Source organism: Neolamprologus multifasciatus, chromosome 7 (assembly GCF_963576455.1).
Source record: "Neolamprologus multifasciatus chromosome 7, fNeoMul1.2, whole genome shotgun sequence".
NCBI classification, from domain to species: Eukaryota; Metazoa; Chordata; class Actinopteri; order Cichliformes; family Cichlidae; genus Neolamprologus; species Neolamprologus multifasciatus.
The window spans coordinates 42,721,335-42,745,454 of NC_140445.1; the positions used below are offsets into that span (position 1 = coordinate 42,721,335).

At 40.5% G+C, this 24,120-nt stretch overlaps 3 protein-coding genes across 5 annotated transcripts in view; 1 reads left to right on the forward strand and 2 right to left on the reverse strand.

The window, feature by feature from the left end:
- Nucleotides 1-6,907, reverse strand: part of LOC146514981 (peroxisomal succinyl-coenzyme A thioesterase-like) — a 19,011-nt gene extending 12,104 nt beyond the window's left edge. The window contains exons 1-8 of one of the 2 annotated variants that reach the window (XM_085164650.1): nucleotides 6,704-6,907; nucleotides 5,825-6,021; nucleotides 4,668-4,767; nucleotides 4,401-4,591; nucleotides 4,151-4,320; nucleotides 2,691-2,810; nucleotides 2,370-2,452; nucleotides 2,162-2,255 (exon numbers count right to left, since the gene is read on the reverse strand). In XM_085164650.1, the coding sequence (XP_085020776.1) occupies nucleotides 2,162-2,255; nucleotides 2,370-2,452; nucleotides 2,691-2,810; nucleotides 4,151-4,320; nucleotides 4,401-4,591; nucleotides 4,668-4,767; nucleotides 5,825-6,020 (954 nt within the window). In that variant the 5' untranslated portion in view covers nucleotide 6,021; nucleotides 6,704-6,907. Of the gene's footprint in view, nucleotides 1-2,161; nucleotides 2,256-2,369; nucleotides 2,453-2,690; nucleotides 2,811-4,150; nucleotides 4,321-4,400; nucleotides 4,592-4,667; nucleotides 4,768-5,824; nucleotides 6,027-6,703 lie in introns of both variants that reach the window. The other variant, XM_085164649.1, reaches the window with a different exon arrangement.
- Nucleotides 6,908-6,913: 6 nt separating this feature from the next.
- On the forward strand, nucleotides 6,914-23,864 carry LOC146514982 (serine/threonine-protein kinase pim-3-like). 2 transcript variants are annotated; one of them, XM_085164651.1, is made up of 6 exons: nucleotides 15,964-16,301; nucleotides 16,869-16,963; nucleotides 19,402-19,452; nucleotides 20,093-20,456; nucleotides 20,678-20,854; nucleotides 23,662-23,864. In XM_085164651.1, the coding sequence occupies exons 1-6, from the start codon at nucleotides 16,109-16,111 to the stop codon at nucleotides 23,862-23,864; spliced, it is 1,083 nt and encodes a 360-aa protein (XP_085020777.1). In that variant the 5' UTR covers nucleotides 15,964-16,108. The 2 variants fall into 2 exon arrangements, with proteins under 2 accessions (XP_085020778.1, XP_085020777.1); XM_085164652.1 differs by lacking the exons at nucleotides 15,964-16,301; nucleotides 16,869-16,963 and adding an exon at nucleotides 6,914-7,232.
- On the reverse strand, nucleotides 10,611-15,665 carry kbtbd13b (kelch repeat and BTB domain containing 13b). The gene has a single exon (XM_085164648.1). The coding sequence runs from the start codon at nucleotides 15,087-15,089 to the stop codon at nucleotides 13,647-13,649; it is 1,443 nt and encodes a 480-aa protein (XP_085020774.1). The 5' UTR covers nucleotides 15,090-15,665; the 3' UTR covers nucleotides 10,611-13,646.
- Nucleotides 23,865-24,120: the final 256 nt, after the last annotated feature.

Below are 24,120 nucleotides of genomic sequence, written 5' to 3' on the forward strand. Positions count from 1 at the left end.
GTTGTGAGTTCTCGACCCCTCCCACCACACTAGCCACCGGAAAAGGGCGCAAAGATCACAATACAGCAGAACAATTCAGGTTAACACAGAAATTCTCTTATCTAGAATGGTTAACACAGCTTCATCACATTACAAACAGCAAAAAAAAAAAAAAAAAAAAAAAAATAGTTCCAGTCTTTACAGTAAAGTCCGATCCAGTGAATTGTCCCTGGTATGTGAAACCAATAAACAGTTCTAGGTGTAGCTGTCGTGAACCAGAGTTCCTGTCTGTTAGGCTGCCCAGAAATTCCACAGCTGGAGCAGGATATCCAGACTCGGGTTCACAAAAAAACAAAACTGCTGTAACCGGAGTCGGATTCCACACACGGAGGGAAATTCCACATAAGCTTGCTGCGATCCCGTCCGTTGCCCCACTAACCTCCCGGTTACTCTTCGTTCAGGTTCGTTCTGACCGCGGGGCTTTCTTAGTGTCTTCCGCTGTAATGGCACGTGCGGGATCAGTACCGCACACCCCGCTCGCTCCCAACAGCGCATCTCCCTGTTTTTTTTTGCGCTCCCACGGGCTCTCCTAAATATGTCACTTCCTCTTGGCTTATTCAGACAGGCCGCTAAAGGCCCTACATGACAGTTTTCCACAAGTTATATGCATGTGCCCTCACACTAACATAGCTGCAGTGTTGCCAACTTAGCGAATTTGTCGCTATATTTAGCGAGTTTTCAGACGCCCTAGCGACTTTTTTTCTTAAAAAAGTTGCTAAAAAAAGACGTGAAAGCGCATATCGCTTCTACTCTCAACAAGCAGCGGGTGCTGTAATGCAGTCAGTTCTTCTTTTACTCTTATGCTGTTTTGTGGATCAGGTTTAAAACTACTTATAAACACACACACACACACACACAAAGTAACTCCACCAGAGTGCCTATTTCGGGTCACTTTTGCCAGTCCAAGCCCGGGTAAAGGAGCAGGGTTGGAATTGTGACATTACAAAAAACAATAATTGCTAAAAGAAATTTAATTTGTAGTTCTAAATAAATTCTAAATGCATTTAGGACGTTTTTTGCTCACTTTATGTCTCGTCCACGATGTTATTTCTCTCTCCAGCAGCGTAGGTTACAATTACATTAGCATGACCAATTATGCAAATTAGGCGATGACGTCATTTAGCGACTTCTAGCGACTTTTAGGACAACCAATAGCGATTTTCCTTACTGAGGAGTTGGCAACACTGCATAGCTGTATCGCTAGCGATCACGTAGCACATCATTATATACCACCTAGCCCAACTTCAGTAACCCTACAAACGTCACTGCTGTTTAGTTTCCTGTCTTCATTTATGTTGGAAGTGATAGCAAAGCAGTACGTTTGAATTTCCTCAGAAATCTCTCAGTCAGAACATGTTATATCATGCTTAGGTAACTAGCGAAACTAGCGAGCTAACTTCCGCCAGCTTCCTGCTAACTTCTAACTCCGTTAAATGTAATAAATTCTGTTTTCATGGATGCCTGGATGTTAAACTTCATAGTTACACCTGGTAAAGCAGCAATGCTGATCGTTTTATTAAAGATGAAAGAATTTAGACAGTTTTTAACTCTCAGCGATGCTGTGTGTTCGTTTGACTTTGGGACCTGAAGGGGACGGAGTTTAGGATCCAGATTACTCCCAGATTTACGAGCACCTTAGTCCGACAAATACGGCAATAACGATGGCCCGCTTGCATGTTCTACAAAAAATGTGCTTTGTTGTGTATCTGATGGACAAACACCAGACCAGTTCCACATCACTGAACTTGCACCATTTTTACAAACCAATTCTGGTTCATCCGTTTCACTCAACAATCGGCCATGTGCGTATGAAAACAAAGGCACTGCGCATGCGCGTTTTACCCATATTCATTTTCTTACCGTTGCCTAACATTGTACCGGTATTACCGTGAACGATATAATATGGCCCAGCCCTAGTTGTGAAAGAAATAAAGTGAAGCGATGATGAGTTTATCTTACTGCATCCCACCTCAGCAGCAGGAATAATTACGTGGTTGGTGTGAATGGCTACATTAGATGAATCCAAAGGTGACTTTTAATGCACAAAATATAAGCATGGATTTATCGTCTCTCGTGTGTAAGGGCTTTAAGACAGAAATATGCTTTAGCTGGTTGTACCCACATTGACTTTGAGTGAAGGGTCGGTGGGGATGGGCAACAGCAGATCTCGCCAGATCACCTCGTTCTTTTCACTGAAGCGAGTCTTGTCACCATTTCTGATGGGACAAAAAATTAAAAGGGAAAGTTAAAAAGGATTATTCTAACATCTTTCTATATTAGATTTCCAATTTGGCTTTAACTAAAAAGTAACTGACAACACGTAAACTTACTTCTGAAAGAATCTCAATATTTCTTCCACAGATCCATCAACTGGCTGCACATGACTCCCACTGATACAGACTGCAGCACTGAGCTGGAAAAAAAAACACATAAAATACACAGATGTTATCAACTGACAAAAAGACCTGATTAGGAATAAGATGGGTAGACAAGAATATTCTAAGAAATGATGAATTAGCAATTTGCCAAAACCAGTGACTTTAAAAACACAGCCAGTGGTGGACCTATTTATTCATCCTGACCATGCATTGTTGCTGAAAACAGACTGATGTTGACTTTCCAGCTCCAGTGTCACTATAAAAATGTCTTACTTTTATAACTTCAGAGTAAACAGCCATCTTGAGGGTGATACTGGTGCCAAAGGAAAGACCTATCATGGCGATCTTGCTGCCGCAGACCTGAGGATGTTGCTGCAGGACTCTGTAGGCTGTCTGTAGGTGGAAAAATATATCAGACAACAGGTAACACCAAAACCAGGACTTTCATTTTGATCTTTAAGGTTAGATAAACAAATTCTTCAAGAGGATTTTTAGGGCCAGGAAGTGTCAAACCCAATTCCTCAAAACATAAAGGTACCAACATAATTACTAGACAAAACACAAAATCTTGTACAAAAGCCAAAAGATATAAACTAAAACTCAGGATGACAGAAACCATAGTCCATGGTATAATATCATCTATATTTTAAAAATCATGCAGGGACCATGCATGCCATAACACATGAACAACAAATTTTAATTGATTTTAAAAGTTTTAAACTAAAACAACTTCAACACTTTTCATTCTCGTTTCTGTTGTCTGATTAAAGATGTGTGTGAAAGAGAATGACACTTTGAGACAGTTTTTCATGGGGCTAGTTACCTATAAACACACACACACAGCATAGTGACAGCAGCTTCAAGGGCAGCTTGCATTTCAGTATTTGAAATTAAAGAAACTGAAGATCTTTTAAGGCATACATGATCTGAGATGATCAGATGTTCCATTTCTTTGTGGCATCTCGTGACATCACCCAAATGTTTTATTCAGGACGCAAATGCTGTCTTAATCAACCTGACATGAATCATGGTGCATCTAAAAGCCCAGAGCTTTGTAGCATTCAAAGTATTTCAGGCTGTAAACTGTCTCGCTGTCACTCTAACTTCATCTGGTTTACATTATACAGAGATTTCTGAGCTGTTTTCATACACCAGAAAGGTTAAGAGAATTTAACCAAGCACAAGGATAGTGCTTGGGTAGGAAATGCTGGAGGCAGGATGCTGTTGCATGCATGTAATCAGACATTGCAGAGACTTTGTTTGAGGAAAGTGGCATTAAAGATCATTTAATATCAGATCCAAAAGTGCATGACTACTTCATTTTTACCACAGACTCTATGAAAACCGATTTTATTCACTGGTGTACGCAACAGTATCAAGAAGTCTAAGTGTATTAAAATACCTTGTTTTCCATGATCCATATGGTGATTCATGTGGTTGCAAAAAGACATGTATGGAAGTCTATGGAATGGACCTGAAATCCTTCAGTCTATGACATCAGTAAACATTCTGGTTTGGCTTTTATGGGCTTAATTGCTTGTTTCAAGTCTTTTTGAAGACAATGTGATTTTGTAAACTACAGTCTTCATTGGAGTCAAAAAGAAGGATAACTCAGGTGGAAGCCCAGGGTGGTCAACATTGCTATAGAGGTGAAAGAGACAAGCTGAACCCATCTCCTTTTTTTTTTTAACGTTGTTTCCTTGTAACCAAAACATTAATTTTGTTAGATGTACCTCAAAATACTGGTTGTCCACCATCTTTCCAGTTTCCATGGTGATTTTAGCAGTCAGGTAGTCGATGGCCATACTAGCGAATCCATGAGAGGCCAAAAGCGCTGCACGGTACTCCACCAACTGCCCTCCACCCCCCCATAGATCCAGCAGGCCAGGAAAAGGTCCAGGACCTTAAGACAAGTTAACAAACATGTGCTGATTTAATTTACACCCACAGGATATCTCACTGTGGACCTTCTTCAGGACTTACCCGAGGGCAGAAAAAGGGCTGCGGTGAGTCCACCTTCTGTGACTGGAATCCTACGCACACCAGGTGCCATATACCAGCGCTCCACCACCACACCAGAGAGTGGCACCAGATCTGCGAAGCCCTCTGTCTGGTGACCCTGGTAAACAGAAATTGTGACCTCCATGGGAGTCTGGATGTTCTTCTTTCGCATCCTGAGGAGAGATGGGAGAATCATCTATGGTGCCAATACTGGATTCTGCGTTGGTGTCATCTACACAAAAAGATTACCTCAGTCCAGGTTTGCTGCCTGGAATTGGTCTGAAGCTCCACAGTAGACCCATCTGTTCAACACCAGAATATGTCCCACCTATACTGGGATCCTCTGAAACTAAAAAAAAGTAAAATAAAACACAATCTTTTAGATACTTGCACATAGGGGTGGGCGGTATAAACGGTATACGGTAGAAGCGATATGAATTTGGCCAACGGTAGAGATTTTGACTATACCGCTCTACCATGATAGCGCATGTTGATGGTATCATCAATCTGCGCCTGCTTTGGTCGAAAGCATTGCAGCGGCTGCAAGCAATATCATCTGCAACTTTTGCTGGGCGACAGTAATAGCCAAGAGACAAAGCACCTTTTGTTGACGACAGAAAATGTTATCTAATTAACTTTTTAATTACCTCATTACATTATGTTATTTCTGTCATCTATAATCCCAAATTTGGGGGTAGCTTTCATGGCTACCATTTTTTTCTGACAATAAGGCGCACCGGATTGTAAGGCACATTATGTGAAACATAATAGTCAGATAAGTCAAATTTTACTCAACTCATTCTTCTTGCTTCTTGTTTTCTGTCTCCATTTATGTTGAAAGTAAGAGTAGAGCTGTACATTTTAATTTTTCAGAAATCTCTCAATTAGAACATGGTGTATCATGTTTAGGTGGAAACTAGCGAGCTAACTTCACGCTAACTTCTAACTCTGTTAAATTTAAGAAACTTTGTTTTCATGGATGCATGGATGTTAATCTTAATTGTTACACCTGGTAAAGCAGCAACACTGACCATTTTATTAAAGATAAAATTATTTAGACAGTTTTTAACTCTCAGTTATGCTGCGGTATTCATTTAACTTGGGACCTGAAGGGGACCCAGATTACTCTGCAAGGCTCCTGGCTGCGGTAGCCGTAATGCTTCAACAATCCATCAAGCGGTGCGGCTTCGTAGCTTGCCAAAGTTGTACTAAAACATTTTTGACAGATTTTTGAGCACCGTGTACCACATAAAATTGGTTTAAGGTCAGTAAGCACAACCAGAGTTACCGCACTGCTTCAAATTATACTGCAATATAGATTTCAGGCCATACTGCCGAGCCCTACTTGCACATCTTTCTACATTTTCTTCTCTTAGTTTTCCAGGTCTCAGTACTGAACAATGTACCATTGATGGTCCCTGTGGTATCAGCAGTGTAGTGACCAAACGCTTCCCAGCTGTGTCCATCTTCACACCGGTGCAGGGCACGGATGGTCAGTTGGGAACCAGGCAGGGCATTCTGGACGAGGACAATGAATTTCTCATCCACGAGCCCTCTGGATGGCTGAACCGACAGCTTCACACAACACTGCTTCCTGTCCATCCTGAACTAAATACACAAACACATTACTTGACTTGGATTTGGAATTGAATCACTCAAGCATTATATGCATTTGTATTAAATACAGTTCCGATCAAAAGTTTAAGACTACTTGAAAAATGGCAAAAAAATCTTATTTTGCATGGTTGGATCTGAACAAGTTTCAACATGAAAACAAGAAGAAATGGGAGTGAAAGAAAACATTTTTGGGGGCATGCAATTTATTGAAAACAACATTTAAACTAAAACGGCTATTTTACAGCTGATCAAAAGTTTAAGACCACACCTCCAAAAACCGGACTGGACCTTTAACATGACTGACATCTCTACTGTAGAATGTGGTCAATAACAAGAATAACTGTTAAATTTTTTTTTTCCTTTTTGCAATTATTCAGTGTCATTACTGTGCTCCACTGATCTACACTGTATACCTTAAAATGCCAAAACATTTGAAATTTTTGGACAAGTCATTAAAATACTATTTTTTGCTGGCGACCTGTCTGGAACCTATATTAATTGTATTACACATGTATTGGAAAAAATATAATACTTAATGAAATATAGTGACCTGAATGTAAGTGATATAACAGACCCTGATAGTAGTCTACCACATCAGTGGAAAAACACATTTAAGTCTCAATGACAGCTGCATGAACATTGTAGCGAACAATGCGAACGTTTCTTACCTTTATTTGTTAAATCACGTGAACAACTTCCTGTTAGCAGCAGACCTCTGAGCTGGTGTCTTCGGGTTTGTTGCTTCTCCGTCGATTTTTGGTCTGCAAGTTCCCTATAAGGGTCTTAAACGTACCGAAGAATCTAGCTTTAAAAGTTGAGTCAACAAAACTGCGAACTCAAAGCTTCCACACAAGCTGCGTGAAAGGGAGCTAAAGTCTCTTCCCACAGGGTCGCGCTCACTAGTTGACGTACTTTGGAGTTGACGTCACGCCGCAATGCATTGTGGGAGCGCGGCACCATTTTCGGGGTCTACGAATCAAAACAAACACACTGTGTTGGAACGATGATTACAAGATGCTTAAAAGCAGCTCAAAAGAGAATGGACTGTATAGAGACCTATTTCGTTCAGAGGCGAAGCAGCGGTACTTGCAGAAAATAGCGTGCATTGGAAATGTGGACCCGTATGAAATACGGCCGTGGAGTAGAAACCCTGAAGACCAACTGCCGCTGGACACAAGATGGCGTCATCAGACAGCGGTAAGCGTTCATAATCTAGGGTACCCAAGGGAAAACTTAAAAATAGTCATCATTCAGGGCTTCATGTGATCAATAGAGAATTATACGAAAATATTAATAGTCAACCTTTATAAAGTGGAAACACTGCTGTAGTCATTTACTGAAACATCTAAAAACATAAAGGTTAATGCAGTGTGGGGCAAATACAGAACATGTACAAATCTAATTGTCTTAAAAGTCACGCACACACAAAATTATCTTGAGCAGGCTTGCTTGAAATTTAAGTTTTTCATCAATAGTTCTCAAGGCTTCTTGAAGGGATTTGCAAACCTTTTCTTTAGGTGTTTTTACTATTTTACTGCCATGATGATCCCATGCTGCTTTAAAAACAGTGAAGCCATTGTCATGCTGAAAAATGAAGCCAATGATGTACATTCAAGAAGCTGACTGCTTTGAAAGATCCCCAAACCACTTCCTTTAATGTAGTTGGCTGTAGATATACTGTTGTACCTCTCCCCTGACTTCCAGTCTACATATTGATGCTTATTTGGAGGCCTGCCATTTCTTCATTTGTTAGAGTTGGATGTCTTGAGACCGGTCTTAGTCTCGTGACCACTTTTACGTGGTCTTGTCTTGGTCTCGACGGACTTTGGTCTTGGTCTACAAGTTGGTCTTGGTCTCGCTGTCTAGGTCTTTCTTTCTCAGATTGACATAGTGGTCGGGAGATTTGGAGTCAGTCAACAGTATCCATGACACACAACGTAACGTTCGATAATGTGTCATGCACAAAAGCATCAGCTCTAAGAGCCGTGCTTAGAGAGTGCTTTATAGTGAATCATAGTGGACTCCCATTGAGCGAGAGCCGGCTCCTCACTTAATTTCCTTTCGCTGCTCAGCTCTCACACAGTGGCTATGCTCCAATCCCTCCATATTGTGGTCAATCACATGCGAGGATATAGGATAATATCATTATGTGAAAAACAGAGAGCGTGAGAGACGCGACAGTCAAGTGGAGCATGCGTCTGTCTTCTCAGTAAGTGGGTGAGACAGTATACAGCAGTGAGGAGGGCTGTGCGAGTGCATTGCAAAAACACATAAATATGCCTGACACCCGTAAACGAAGCAGCATCTGGCTGCAGTTTAAAGACTTTTTTGTCTCTGTCTTGGTCTTGGTCTCGATACCTCTGGTCTTGGTATTGTCTTGGTTTCGGTTTAGGCGGTCTTGACTACAAGTCTATCATTTGTCCTCCCCTTGTTGAGATTTTTTTTTCTCTCTCATAGAACACACTACACACCCTTCCAAGATATTCCAATTTTTCAGCCACTTGCTCTCTGGAAATCACCTTGTTGGTCCAAAAATACTAGTTTGCCTGTAGAACCATGTTATCTTTGACATTTTTAATTTTGAAACAAAAGAAGTGTAAAAAAAAAAAAAGGAAAGTTTTTTCGCTCACATTGATCACCTTTTAAAGAGGAGATAGGGTACACATGCAAACATTTATATGTATATGTATATGCATATGTGTATGTGTGTATACATGGTCTAACTACCTGCCCAAAAGCTATCTCAATGTGCCTGACGGTCCTTAACCCAACAGCAGGACCAATATCAGTTCCTTTATGCAAGGACCTCCAGGAGGCCACTGGTGTGAATGTCTCTGACCAATTATAAACGGACTTCATGAGTGTGGCCTGAGGGCATGGCATCCTCTTGTGGGCCCTGTGCTCATTGCCTGGCACAGTGTAAATCATGATTTACCACAGAACACAAGAATTGGCAGATCCACAACTGGTGCCCTCTGCTTTTCATAGGACACCATCCATCATCTCATTAGGAGTTTGTCTTAGTCTTATCTTCCTTTATTTTTAGCTGTTTATCAACCTACACTCTCTTGGATGCTATCGAGCTAGTCATGGTAACAACTATGTAAGGAAAAACAAGCATATTGAGATTAGTTAAGAGGTCAAAGGTCAGCAGAGACTGACATGGTGAAAAATGTCTTCAGCCACGCCTCTTTTCTGTCCACAGAAACATGCACACAATGCCTGACAACACAGACTAGTTAAAGAAAGACAGACAGAAAAGCTCAGCAACTCATACATTTTATATTCACCAGAGTCACAGGTTATTCTGCTGACATGGGTGGGATGGGTGGGGAGTCTGAAAACCAAAAGACACAAAGGAGGGAACATCTGTGATCATGGGGACTGATTGTTTTCTCTGAAAAGTGAGACAAGACTGAAATGTAAGTGAAGTGCTTTGGGAAAACATACCATTTATTTTTGATCACAACAACTGATTTAATTTCATTCTACCAGCTTACATAAGCTTTAACTGCCATTATTTTTTAACATGTTACCAAATGACTGGCTAGAACTGCCGTATATCAAAAGTACAGGCTAGTAGTGTAATGATTGTGGACAGTGTTTTCTTGGTGTTCCACAGGCCCTTTATGGCCAGTTCATGATGATCTGAACTCTAAACTATGTCTGAGTCATAATGCTAATGTGTATCCTGATATGGGTATAGTGTTTGATCTAATAGCTACTTTTAGCATGACAATGCATAATTTTACCAAAGTGAAATCATCTCAGTCTGGCTTCCAAAACATGACAATTAGTGTCAATGGATTTTAGGTGCTTCCCCAGACAACAGATCTTAATGGAATGGAGCATCTTTGGGTTTTACTGGAATAGTGGAATCTTAAAGGAACATAGAGTCCCGAGAGTACGTGCCTATGTCACGGGTTCCTCTTGGCAAAACTTGTCTTGGTTTTCAGCACCAAATGTTGGATCTCGACCAGGCACTCTCAGTCCATTGCACTGAATCAATCCATAGAAGGAATCATGGGCAGCATGATGGTGTGGTCCTGAGTTCAACTCCACCATCTGGCCATGGCTTTTCTGTGGTGTGGAGTTTGCATGTTCTACCACCAAGTACCATAGGCATAAATGGTTGTTTGTCTTTCTGTGTTAGTCCTGCAACAGCAACCTGTCCAGGCTTTACCCTGCCTCTTCCCCTGTGTTAGCTGGGAAACGTGACTTGTTTTCAGTAGCCTTTTATTACCAAAACAAAACACTTCATTTTGTTTGTTTAGGTTTGTTGACGTTGTCCTTCACTTAAGTGTGTGTGTCCAAAAACTTGAGATCTGCAGCTTGTATATTTAAGGGTTTTCCCCAGCTATTTCCACCTCTAAGTGAAGATATAGGTAGGCGTATTAGGTCAGATCTAGTGTGATCTATCATTATTTATTTTATTCTTGGCTTCTACTTATCCACCACGATAAATACTAAGATTTATCTTCTTTTTTTGACTATATGTTACATTTTACTTAATATTTTAAAATATTTTATAACTTGCATGAAACAAATCAACAACAAATAATTGGCATGTTTTTCTTGTTTGTTTAAAGTGTGTAGTAGGATTGGTTCATGTGTGTTTGCAGAGAAGCAGAGCATACAGAGCATGCCCCCAACACTCATGACAAGATTAATGTCTATAGACAGACGTTCATCCATCACCTAGGCTGGGTCCTGGCATCTGTCCCAGACTAAAGCTGACGGGGGTCACATAGGGCGTCCTCCCATGTGTGCAGACCAGACATTGGCCTTCCCCTCATTCTAGGTCACATTTACAATTACAGAAGATCTAGAAGAAGATAGTATTAGGAACAGTCCCAGGGTTGTATTTGACACAATTAACATTGTTGTTTGTCTCCCACCTTAGCATGCTCATTATTGTTCTCAGTCTTTCTCAAAATAAGGCTGTGTACCTGAGATCCAAAATCAGAATACTTTATTAATCCCTAAGGAAATTATGTGGGTTACAGTTGCTCCAAGACAGTAACAGTAATAGACTAAACTACTTAATTAATACAATATGTTACAGAGTTAACACATTTAAGAAATAGCACTAATATATACAAAGCGCTCAATTATAAATATCAAGAATATTAGACGGGTGGGAATATCACAGAGGTGAAATATATATGATTGACATGTACCTCTAACCTGTGAACTTTGTCATTTGCTATTTTACTGTACAAAGGTACTGTGCAAAAGGCGTAACTATTTCAGTCTACATTGCATTAGGTGGAGGAGTTGTACAGGGAGATGGCCATGGGCAGGAATGATTTCCTGTGTGGTTCAGTGGTGCTTTTTGGAAATCTTAGTCTCTCACTGAACGTGCTGCTGTGACTAGCCAGCACGTCATGGAGTGGGTGGGTGGTATTATCCAGCATTCTATTTATCTTGGACAACATCTGCCTCTCAGACACTATCCTAAGGGAGTCTCACTCCATCTCCACAACATTACTGGCCTTGCGGATCAGTTTATTTAGTCTGTTGGCATTTGCAATCCTCAACCTGCTGCCCCAGCACGCAGCAGTATAGAGGATGGCATTGGCCACAACAGACTCATAGAAAATCCTGAGCATTGTCAAAAAGATGTTGAAGGACCTCAACCGCATCAGAAAATAGAGTCGACTCTGGCCCTTCTGTAGAGTGCAGTGGTGTTTTTAACCCAGTCCAGTTTATTGTCAATGTGTACTCCAAGGTATTTATAGTCCTCCACAATGTCCACATTGACCCCCTGGATCGAAACAAGGGTCAAGGTTTTCCTTCAGTCTCCCCCCTTATGAAGATGGCCTGAATCATTTATCTCATTTTTTATTAGACTGGATTGCCTCATATATATTTGATGGGACTTTCTCTGTTAAATCATTGCATTTGTTCCAAGACTCTTGTGCACTGGTAGAAGGCACATTGCCTTCTACCAGTGCACAAGAGTCTTTTGGACAGGTGTCCATTCTAGTTCAGTGTCAGGCCTGGATAAATGACTGGGTTTACTCCATATTTATATTCTGTTTTTCTAAACATATACATTGATAATAAATAATAAACTAGGAAAATGAATAGCATGTCAGTTATTTTGTGTCCTTTCCCAGTTTGTTATACTTTTATACAGTCTGCTGCTGTCTGCTGAGCTGCCTGGGGATGCTTCATTCACTTGGAAATAAGAGTTCACATGTACCATTATCCCATTAACATGAATAGGAGAAAAATGTGTGGCTGAATTTAGAAAGAAGAAAAAAAAATAGAATCAATAATCTTAGCTATGGATTAAAAACTATATATTTCACATTCAAGCACCACATTTTCATTTTTTTTCTTATTAACAAAATCCACATGGAAATTATAACCAGAACCCTAAATACTAAACTGAGAGTATAACCAAGCAATCTTTTACAAGAGAAATGACGCAAAGCTCAAAACACCATACAACAGTAACAAGAAAGAGCCAGAAAGGAAAACATGATAGAGAAGACCTATACAGCAGACAAACTAAGAATTAAATTAAACAAAATAATAAAAACTAAAAAGGACCCCCCCCCCCCCCCACACACACACACACACACACACACACACACACACACACACACACACACACACAAAATGCTGAGTCAAAGAGCAAGGACTGTGAAATCCACAGCAAATGCAGATCTTCTGTTGTGCGCCCTCCACATTTTAACTTTAGAGGCTGAACCTAAATTTAATGAATTTGTTCAGAGCCAAAATAGACTAGATTTCTCTCACTGAACAAGAATAAAACTGAAAAGCTGCACCTGAAGTAATTAAACTGCAATCAGAGTAGCAAGAGCACCTTGTATAAAATTCAAAGTGTTTGAAATTTTGCAAAAACGTACACATTTTGTTCAGTTGTTGTGGGTAATGCTGATAATAAAATGTTATCATTTTTACTATGCTTGTTTCACATTTCCATTTTCTAAACATGTACTCTTACCAGTAGCACTTCATAAAGAGATAAAATCACTACTGAGCAAAACTGAGTTCATTTTATTGGCTCAGTCCCAGTCTCTTTCTTCATGTGACCCTTTGGGAAAATTATCTCTATAAATCTCTGAATTGAGGAGGGGGCCTAAGTGTACATCTTACATCTTAACCCAATTTCCCTCGGGGTGAATAAAGTATGATTAATTAAAGTATGATTAATCGATCACTCTTACAGTACTGGGATAGCAGCCATTCCCCAACTCTCTGGGAATGATAGTCAACTTCCATTGATCATTGATGATGACAATTTTCATCTTAACGATGATGAAACTGACTTCAGGGTCTGTTGTCAGTCAGTGGTGCTAGTTTTAGTCATTATGCAAATGTGCTGTTTATAAGGCTGGGGTAAGCTATGGTCAGCTGAGAATGAAAAAGTCACTTAAATACGTGATGAAACGTTTCTCCCAAGGAAAACACTACATCCAGATGAACAGATCAACTTTCTTTTATTCACTTACCTGGATGATTGCGCATGCATCATAATTAAAAATAGTAATATTGCTGTAATAAACAAAAAACAAACAAAACCCCATCTGAGTTTAATTTAAATAATAATGATAATCCAAAAAGCAGAGAGTGCCACTACTGCAGGCTGAGAGCTTTTGGCAGCTGAAGCAGAAATGTCCACACAGATCCACTTCTTGGAAAACCCTTCATCTGCCGTCTAGGCTTCCAGGTTTTACCTTCCACTATGTATTCTAGAGTCATGCTTCTGTTCAGTGTAAACACAGAGTCCCCTCTTACAACAGCAGTGAATAGCGAACCTTTACTATTGGCGAAGTGTCCAGGCAGGGTTGACCACTGGCCCAAGCTCAGATTATAACAGTCTATGAGGCATCTTAGGAAGTCATCAGATGGGCCATTTCTTATGATGAAGAGGTTGTCCCTGTGGCCCACCATGCAGTGACCATAGCTTTGGTGCCTGATCAGTGTGGTAACTAGATGCCACTCATTTTCCCCAGATGCATACTCGTAGATCTCAGTGGTCTCCATTGGCCTCCATAAACACACAAATATCCTGCTCATGGTTTTGGTGCAAGCTGCTCCTGCTGCCGGCCGAGGTAGATTAGCAGCAAATGTCCACGTTCTGTTTTTTACATTGTATATTTCCACAGACGACATTACTGTTCGCTCATACTCCCCTCCTATGGCATATAAATGACCATGGAGACCCATAAGGCTAAGATTGTAACGCAGCTGTGCTGGGCTGGGAATCCTGCTCCAGCTGTTGCTTTCAACACTGTAGCAGAAACAAGATTCCACAACTTGTTTATGGATGCCATGAATGCCACCAATTATGAACAGTTTGTTGTCTAAAACAGTCACTCCAGCCATTGAGGTGCTGGCCTCTAGTGGAAGATCTGTTAACACTTTCCAAGTATTGCCAGTTTCATTGAGGTAGCAGATGGTCCTTGAGGCAGCATGTACAGTTTCATCCAAACCACAGGTCACATGGGCTCCTACAGCCATGAAAACATGGGGGGTCAAAGACTCCACATAAGAGATAAGCTCTAATGGTAAGGATTTCTTGACCTCTACCTCAAGGTCAGTGTACATGTCTCGAATGAACAGTGCTGCTGCATGGTACAGATCCATAAGTCCAAAGACTGCAGAGGTGTGATACATCAGCAGACAGTTTTCTGCATCAAGAAGGTCAATAAGATGCCTAGTAAGTGGGGGCACCTGCAAGAAAGCTGCACATTCAATGGCTTCCACAATGTCGTCCTCATCCAGAATTGGCTTCTCTCCATGTAAAACTGCTAAAGCTAAAAGGAATCCTTGAGCTCGCAGAGACTTGAGGTGGATTTCTTCCTGCTGACATTCCTTCATACCGGAGCGATACAGAGCTTGAAAATAGTCACAGCTCTGCACCAGTAACATTTTCTCCTCAGAGAACTGTCTGTCTCCAACCACGATAGTTAGTTTAGCCGAGACAAGACCAGAGCCAGCCCTTGGTAGATACCTTTCACAGTCTGCACCATTGAAGCTGTCACCGTCCTCTGATTCTCCATTGTACACTGACATTATAACTTGCTGGCAGTAACAAATATCCTCTGTAAAAAATTACACAAGATGTTAAAGCATTTCCAAAACTCTTGGAGTAGAGCTCAAGAGCAGTGACTCACTCTTTAGAGTGGATCAGTTATTGCACAGGCTTTAAAATAGAAGCAGCTAAATATAGCAGAGAACAAATGATCGGGGTTACATTCATGTAGTGGACAGGACTGAAAGGGGTGAATACAGGGTTAGTGGTTGTTGCTGATACAAAAATCAAAAAATTAGTTTGCCCCAAATTTACATTTGCTTACATTTGCAAAACAAATATGCCTTAAGAAATCTTTTTTTAGTACAATACTTTTATAACTTAAAATTGCTACTTTATGGTATTTAACAACAGTGGTCTTGATGGTCTATACATAACATGGACAATCAATGGTACAACAAAATTAAATCTTCACATTGACCCAAAAAGTAACATATGAGTAACTGGAGCTTCCAATAGCAAATCATCTCCATTACCAGTCTTTAGCGAATGATTTGGAAAAAAACAAAACAAAAACGACATCACATTAACTTTTTCTCATTGTCCAACCAACCTTATTACCATAAATAATAATATCATATCATTAATTCAAATATTAAAATTATTGCATTTTAATATTATTTATTCATTCATTTATTGTTGGGGGAAGCGCTTTTTCGTTTTCGTGTGCTGCAGCACTGCCGAGTGACCGTCTCCGAATCCCTGCACTAGTCGCGTAAAGAATAAACTAGGCCGTGGGTTTCTCATTGAATTACGACTACATTTTCAAGCAAATGACTTCACATTTACCTAAAACTGGTACAGCATGGGGCACTTTTTTTTTAAATTTAAGTGTGTTCGTGTAGTTTTAATGTAGCAAGCTTTGTGGTACAAGTTGGTGTGTCAGCGGGGGTCAGGCGGAAGGATTTTCTTGTATATACTGGCAGCAGCGTTATAGCGGAGCAACCGCGGACTTCGGGGTTTGCGCTCTGTGGACCACATCCGGAATTGATTTTAGGTTATGTTTATCTCTCCCGTGAGAAGAGCCGAGGACTGTTTTTTTTTTTTTTTTCTTCTGAGGATATGTAGCGCCAATAATTTCTCGGTGCGGTTGAATTATTCGGGAGAAGTCAGGAGCAGCATGCTGCTCTCTAAACTGGACACCCTCTCACACATGTCGTTCAGCATGGACCTACCGGTGAAGCTCCAGCAAGGTAACAGCCTCGACTTTGCAGCTGTGTCCATTTCATGTCACTTTATTTTACCCGCCACGCTTCAAGTCTTAATTAGAAATGGATTATTCGAAGCCGGAATTTCGAACCGGGTTGGAAAATCTGGGTTATCTGATACAAAATACAGATTTTTCTGGACTTAGTTATTAATTTAGCTAACATGTGACTAAACTAAATGAATATTTTTTTTTTATTTTTATTTTTTAAGTATTGAAATCAACTCAGCCTGAATGGAGCTAGGACACCTTGACCCCAATCGGAGGGACTTAAACCACTTAAAGTTTCATATATCTGCCGAATACATCGCGCTCATTGTTAAATTAGGACATTTTCAGGCCAAGGACGGGACCATTTTGACATCTAGGTGTCTTGTATAACGTAAAGTGAGTTTTTGTCTTTGCTTTAAACGTTGCAAGTGTATCCGGTGATGTGTACGTTTGTGTCGACGATTACACGCAGTTCTAATCGCAGGACGTACTATGTTGGGGTTTATTTGCAAAGTTGACATGACTTTGATTAGCCCTGACTTTTCTTCCCTGTGCTCTGCAGCCAACGCAGAGAAGCAGTACCGGCTGGGTCCGGTTCTCGGCAGTGGGGGATTCGGTACCGTTTACTCGGCTGTTCGCCTCGCTGATGGTTTGCCGGTAAGAGCCGAGGGGCGGCTTTGTTTTGGTCGCAGCACATGGCCAACTCTCATTGTCAAGATGCCTTGTAGCAGACAGCTGAGTTTCCTGTTTGACCCTTCAAAATCAAGCCGTACTTGAATGTTCGAGTTTAAAAACAATAACTGACAATCCTACTTAAATATTTTGTATTAGGCCTCAAGGTTCTTGCATTAAAAAGGAAGACTGAATTTGAGACTAAATGAAAACAATTATCTCAAATACGAATTAATTGAATTGAAATAATGAATTAATATACAGTCATTAATTTTTCAGTCTTTGTTAATTTGGTCCAGTCTTTCAACAGCCAGCATGAAGAGGCATTGCTTTATTTAAGACCAGTGTCTACATGACTTGTAGTTTGCTCTGAACTTAAATCTTGTTGTTTTCTCCAGTAAATGTGTCACATTCATATGAATTCACTTAATCTAGGCTTTGTTTTTTTTTTTTTTTTTTTTTAAATTGTTGTTTTCAATTACAGCATCTCCTTAGTCTGTTAAAAGTATTGGCTTCTCACCTAAATTATCATTACAATTTTCCATAGCTGTAATTTTATCTATAATCATTTTATTATGTAATTAACAAAAAATTGAAAATTCCGTTTCATTTTGTCAGTTTGGAAGAAAAACTGCTTTTATTTGAAACCCACATCTGTCACTCTTACTTCCTCTTTTACTGCTATCAGCTGTGCAGCTGGACTCAGTGCTGGCATGCCTGGCTCTTGTCTTTGTTGTCACAAAGAAAGCCGGTTATTAAACAAAAATGCTTTACTCTCCGTACCTTCTGCTAAATAATCTTTACTTATTGGAAGCAGAGATGGCATGATACCACTTTTTTGTGTCCGATACCGATACCGATATCATAAATTTGGATATCTGCCGATACCGATATGAATCCGATATAGTGTGTTTTTTAATCAACAAAAATGTTTTTTTAATATCTTGCTGCTTTTTGTATAAGTTCATACTCAAGTTAAAAAACAACAACACTAAAGCTATTCTGTTATACCTGTATGTAAAAAACAAAAAACAAAAAAAAAACACACTGCACCCAAAATATTTCATAGATCAGCAACACTGATCAATCTAATAAAGTTAAACCTGCACCATCCTTCCTATTCTGGTATTTTAAAGAGTACTTAGCAGAAATATTAAGCAACCTAACTAATAGGGTTGCAAACTCCCAGCAAAAGAAAATAGGGAACCACCCTCTTCCTCATGATGCTTAATCAATGTAATCAACTTTAATTTGATGCAGGGTGAAAAAAATTCACAGAAATAAATTATTTTTCAAGAATAATTAAATAGATTCAACATCTTTCTTCAACAGAATTGCAGAATTCACAGATGGTACTTTCCCAAAGGAAAAAGTACTACAGCTTACTAGGGTATATTAGACTTAACAGTTATTATATACAGTAATGGACTTCTATACATTTTACATCAGATTAAAACTTTGGGTGTAAGATTCAGATAATTATTAAATAATTAAAAGCTAGATATTTTAAATGAGAATAAGAAAGAAAAGTATGTCTTTGTGCCCCCTTTTCCCTGTTCATGCCCTATCGGCCCCCCTGGCTAAACTTTGCTAGATCCGCCCCTGCACAGTTACCAGCCGTCAGCTGCGTAGAAAAAGATCCTGGTCTAGAAAGTAATATTAAATAAATTCTAACAACAGCTTATCAAGCTTAATAGTGCTGCTGTTGTTCAGCCGCTGGTTTCCTCTTTCTGGTGCAAAGTGGGCCAAAAACAAAGAAGAGAGACGGACTCGCGACAGAAAAGCCGATCAGCTGATCATTAAGCAGTTTCATGATTGAAGTAGCAGAGGGAGGAAGAGAGAAGAGGCAGTTGCTCTATATATCGGTTGTTAAGCTTAATGCGGGAATGCTTTACAAACATTCAGAGATGAACTTACACACTTGCTTTACTTCTATCTGAGATAACTTCCTCAGAGATAAAATGTTTGCTAGCAGGCTACAAATACACACAGCCGCTCTATCACGTGACCACACTGCTCCGACGTGCTACGGTTATGAGCCGAGTTACACCGTGTCGCAAGTTTTTTGAGGTGCTTTTTTGATATTTAATGGATCGGATTACATTTTTTATTTCTCTCCGATATCCGATCCAGTAATTTAGGTCAGTATCGGACCGATACCGATACGTAATATCGGATCGGTCCATCTCTAATTGGAAGTAGGAATTTGACAATAATAGTGATTTTAAACACTGTGGAAAAATAAAGTTATTTCATAAATCAGGAACAACATTGTTAGACCAAAAGATTCATATTATCAGCATGCACAGATCTACCCTAAAGCTGCTGTATGATGGGTTGTATTTTAGTATAGAAAGAGAATTTATTCAGTTTTATTCTGAGGATGCGTTTATAATATTTTGATGGTGTTTATTTACATGTAGGTGGCAGTGAAACATGTGAGCAAGGATCGGGTGACTGAGTGGGGTTCTCTGGTAAGGGCTGCCTGCATTTTTACTTACTGTTTTAATTGCCTTACTACCTGTTTTCTTACCACTTCAGCTTCTATTACTATGTGAAATTATTTTTCATGTTCACAAATAGATGAATAAAATGAATATGTCTGGTCAATAACTAAGTCTAACTTTCTACTGCTGCTATGTATGGCCCATGAAGCTTCTTACTGTTCCCTCAGTTTCCTTGTGTTCTTTGCATGTTTTGGTATAGATGCATGACTGGTTATGATTAGACAAAAAAGCCACTGTCAGAGTGAGTGTACTTTTGTAGGATGAGGTGCTTGTTGCATGAATGCATTAAATGATTTAAAAATCAGGATATAGGTTTTGTTTACCTTAACTTTATAAACTGCTGTAACAAAGGAACATCACAACTGTCGGGACAAATAAAGTATATCTTGTCTTTATAATCATGAATTTTTTACCAAGCAAAACACCCCAAACACCTTAGTTCCTTGTTTTTAGATTTGTTTGGATTTTCAGCAACCTGTTGGTCCTCATGTGCCATTCTTCATAAAAACCCACATGATCGTCTTCCTCTTCTTTGCATACTTTTATCTGTATTTAACTTGATGTAATTTAAAGGACAACATCCTGATTATTTAAATTGCTCTCTCAGTGCGGAGCTTTAGTTCCTTTAGAGATTGTGCTGCTGAAGAAAGTGAGTGGGACCTTTGCTGGCGTGGTGCAGCTCTTGGATTGGTGGGAGCAGGCGAATGGCTGGTTTATAGCGATGGAGCACCCCAAGCCATGTCAGGACCTGTTTGATTACATCACAAAGCGTGGCGCTCTTAATGAGGAGGCAGCACGGGGCTTCTTCCTGCAAGTACTGGAGGCCATACGTCACTGCTATGCCTGTGACGTTGTCCACCGTGATATTAAGGACGAGAACCTGCTGGTGGACCTGAGGACCGAGCAGGTCAAACTCATCGACTTTGGCTCAGGGGCTGTTCTTAAAGACACTGTCTACACAGAGTTTGATGGTGAGTCCAAATGTCCCATTATCTGTCACTGTTTTGTGTCTGTCACTATTTTGTGCTCCTACCCACACATCCCCCACTCACACAAAATTACCATTTAGAGATGGATCATTATGCTCAGAAAGTTGCCTTCATTGATGAGGAGGAGATGTTCCTGACTCTATAGGCAGCCAGGAGTTGGCTTTAAAATGCCTGATGCTTCTCTGTATTTGTCCTCCCTGCAGGGACACGAGTGTACAGTCCACCAGAGTGGATCCGATTCCATCGATACCATGGGCGACCAGCCACCGTCTGGTCACTGGGTGTGCTGCTGTATGACATGGTGTGTGGAGACATCCCCTTTGAACATGACGAGGAGATCCTAACGGGACAGGTCTATTTCAGACGGAAAGTCTCCTCAGGTCAGTCTACCCAGTGATAGAAATTGTCTATTACTTGTCTCTGTTCTTGTTTTGCAGCATTGGTATTTTTAGTGGCAAAGAGGGTGGGAAAACTGACCAATGAACTGACATCAAACACACAAATGCTCACAATGTTCATATTGAAGCATGTAAGAGGCTATCCTGGGCTCTGTTTCATGAAACAACTTCATCCACTCTGAGTTGATTGACTCTATTTACTAACACACTGTGCCAGTGCAAACTGGATTATGGCAGAAAAAGAAGTGACAGTATTTACAAAGACAATGCAATGACAAGATTGTGTATAAGAGCTGGAAACTCAGATTGTTGTGACTCACCCTATTGCAGGAGTCTCAAACTCCAGTCCTTGAGGGCCAGTGTCCCTGTTGCAACACACCTGAATAAAATTAGTAGGTCATTAGCAAGAGCATAGAACTGCATGCTGAAGTGGCAACCCCTAACTCTACTCAAGTAAATTTAAGTTAATGTAAGTGTTTGGAAAAATGTACTTCTAAAAATACTTTTGCACCATTTTCATTCACTCATGAGCTGCTGTAAGATGAATCAAATGGCTGAATTGCCACCTCAGCATGCACTCAAGGGTTGTATCCCAATTCAGGGTCTGCAGCCTTAAAGTACGCAGCCTTAACGGTCCACAAGGGCCGCATACTCAAAGACCGCTAAGGCTGGAAGTGCGAGGCTTGTGAAACGGGACGGTCTAGCCTCCGTTGCGCTGCCCAGGTTGCCTAGCAACCATGACACTAACAGCTGGAAATGTTTCATACAGCTTTGTTTGACAGAAATGAAGGAGAAAATCTTTGGTTCATTTGTTTGTTTGTTTCTACATGAGCTTTGATTTGATAAGTATCTGAGGCTGAGACCACGGGACTGTGAAATCATGATTATTGGGCTTCATTTCTGTACTGAACAGTCATTTAAGATTAGCTAGTAAATAACAATTAGCTAATGTTGTTCATGAGACCAAAGTCATCTCACTTTGGTAATGTAAATATAATATGGCCAATATTAAAGTTATAATTTCAATCAGTATTAGTTATTACAGCAGTGAATGAACTCTGTTTCAAATACTGAGCTTCAGTAAAGATTCAAGCTGCATTTATTGATATATTTATATTTCCTATCACCTTAAATCTTCACTCAAAGACAGGTTTCTTTGGCACTGTATATATAACTGTGTTATATATAAGATAAGATGACCTTTATTAATCCCACAGGTGGGAAATTTTTATATATATATATATATATATATATATATATATATATATATATATATATATATATATATATATATATATATCTTGCCCACCGATGCCTTCTTGTTCCAGTAGCCCACTTCTCGTCAGGGTGCCCTGGTTCCTCAACAGGCTGGGGTCTATCACACCAGGCAAGACCCCAGGTGCAGGCTGTGTAAAGATGCCCCAGAGACAATCCAGCACATAACAGCAGGGTGCAAGATGCTAGCAGGCAAGGCATACATGGAACACCATAACCAAGTGGCCGGCATAGTGTACAGGAACATCTGTGCCGAGTATAACCTGGAAGTCCCGAGGTCAAAATGGGAAATGCCCCCAAGGGTGGTGGAGAATGACCGAGCTAAGATCCTGTGGGACTTCCAGATACAGACGGACAAAATGGTGGTGGCTAACCAATAGTGGTAGTAGACAAACAGAAGAAGACGGCCGTAGTGATCGATGTAGCGGTTCCGAATGACAGCAATATCAGGAAGAAGGAACACGAGAAGCTGGAGAAATACCAAGGGCTCAGAGAAGAGCTCGAGAGGATGTGGAGGGTGAAGGTATCGGTGGTCCCCGTGGTAATCTGAGCACTAGGTGCGGTGACTCCCAAGCTAGGCGAGTGGCTCCAGCAGATCCCGGGAATAACATCGGAGATCTCTGTCCAAAAGAGCGCAGTCCTGGGAACAGCTAAGATACTGCGCAGGACCCTCAAGCTCCCAGGCCTCTGGTAGAGGACCCGAGCTTGAAGGATAAACCGCCCGCAGGGGCGTGCTGGGTGTTTTTTTTATATATATATATATATATATATATATATATACACACACACACTGAGAGACAAATATTGTTCTTTTAATATGTTGGCATTAATAAATTTGTCTCAGTGCTTACTTTAAATATCCATAAAATCATCACATTCTCTGTAAGATTAACGTCAACTATTGAACGGCGTATATTTTAAAGTAAAGGCTTTAAAACCAAGTTAGTACAAACATCGCTAATGTCCCATAACTTTGCCGACATGTGGCCAACAGTAATGTTTTAATGTTCTTCGTTATTAAACATTCGCACATAAATAAGTAACATAATATTCAGTACTTACTTTTAAAAGTTTACTCTTCGGCCGCCCCTGTCCCGCCGTTTTTTTTTTTTTTTCCCAGCAAAATTATCCACACCCACCGCTGCGCTATGCATTCTGGGATATGTTGGGCCACAAAGTCTACACCGCCACGTCCTTAAAATTCAGTGAAATGAAGGACGCATTTGAGGGACGCATTTCGAGCAGCCTTTGAATTGGGACAGCCTTCGTCGCGTTGCTGTGACGTAATTGGCCTTTAAGGCTGCAGACCCTGAATTGGGATACAGCCAAGTTCTACAGTCTTGCTAATGACCTACTAATTGTCTTCAGGTGTGCTGCAATAGGGACACATGGAAAAGTTTCAGGACAGCGGCTCTCAAGGACTGGAGTTTGAGACCCCTGATATAAATGATTGGTCATTGGTCAGTGTGTTGTGCCTCAAGCTTTTGTACTAGTAGTTTATCTTTCTGTTGCAGAATGCCAGCAGCTGATTGGCTGGTGTTTGTGCCAGCAGCCATCCGACCGGCCAACCCTGGAGCAGATCTTCCTCCACCCTTGGTTGATGGGCAGCAGGGCTCAGCGAACAGACGAGGCGGCCATCACACTTCATGCTGTTAAAGATAACACCTCCTGCTCCTCCTTGAATCCATCTTCCTCCTACTCCCCTCCCAACCAGTAGAATCTCATGGTGGGCATGATTTGGACTTGACTGACAGCTGTCCTTCAGTGTCTATGACTTCATGTCGGTGGGAGTTGTTCACAGTTGTGGATGCAGTTTGCTGCTGTGGCGCACCTTTGTGCTGCGTTAAAAGTGCCTTGAATTTGTTTATTTAAAGCTGCTATGGGGAAAATGTCATTCATTGGCAAAAACCAGACTGCAAAGGGAGAGAATCTCTAGACGTTGAGCCAATGAAAACATTTTTGAACATCTGATT

What these genes read in the sequence shown, in the direction of transcription:
- kbtbd13b (XM_085164648.1), bottom strand. Translation starts at nt 15,089, where the DNA reads ATGTCAGTGTACAATGGAGAATCAGAGGACGGTGACAGCTTCAATGGT.
- LOC146514982 (XM_085164651.1), top strand. Translation starts at nt 16,109, where the DNA reads ATGTTTATCTCTCCCGTGAGAAGAGCCGAGGACTGTTTTTTTTTTTTT. An exon ending in ACCGGTGAAGCTCCAGCAAG is followed by an intron (nt 16,302 to 16,868) that starts GTAACAGCCTCG and finishes TGTGCTCTGCAG; the next exon opens with CCAACGCAGAGAAGCAGTAC. An exon ending in CAGACGGAAAGTCTCCTCAG is followed by an intron (nt 20,855 to 23,661) that starts GTCAGTCTACCC and finishes TTTCTGTTGCAG; the next exon opens with AATGCCAGCAGCTGATTGGC.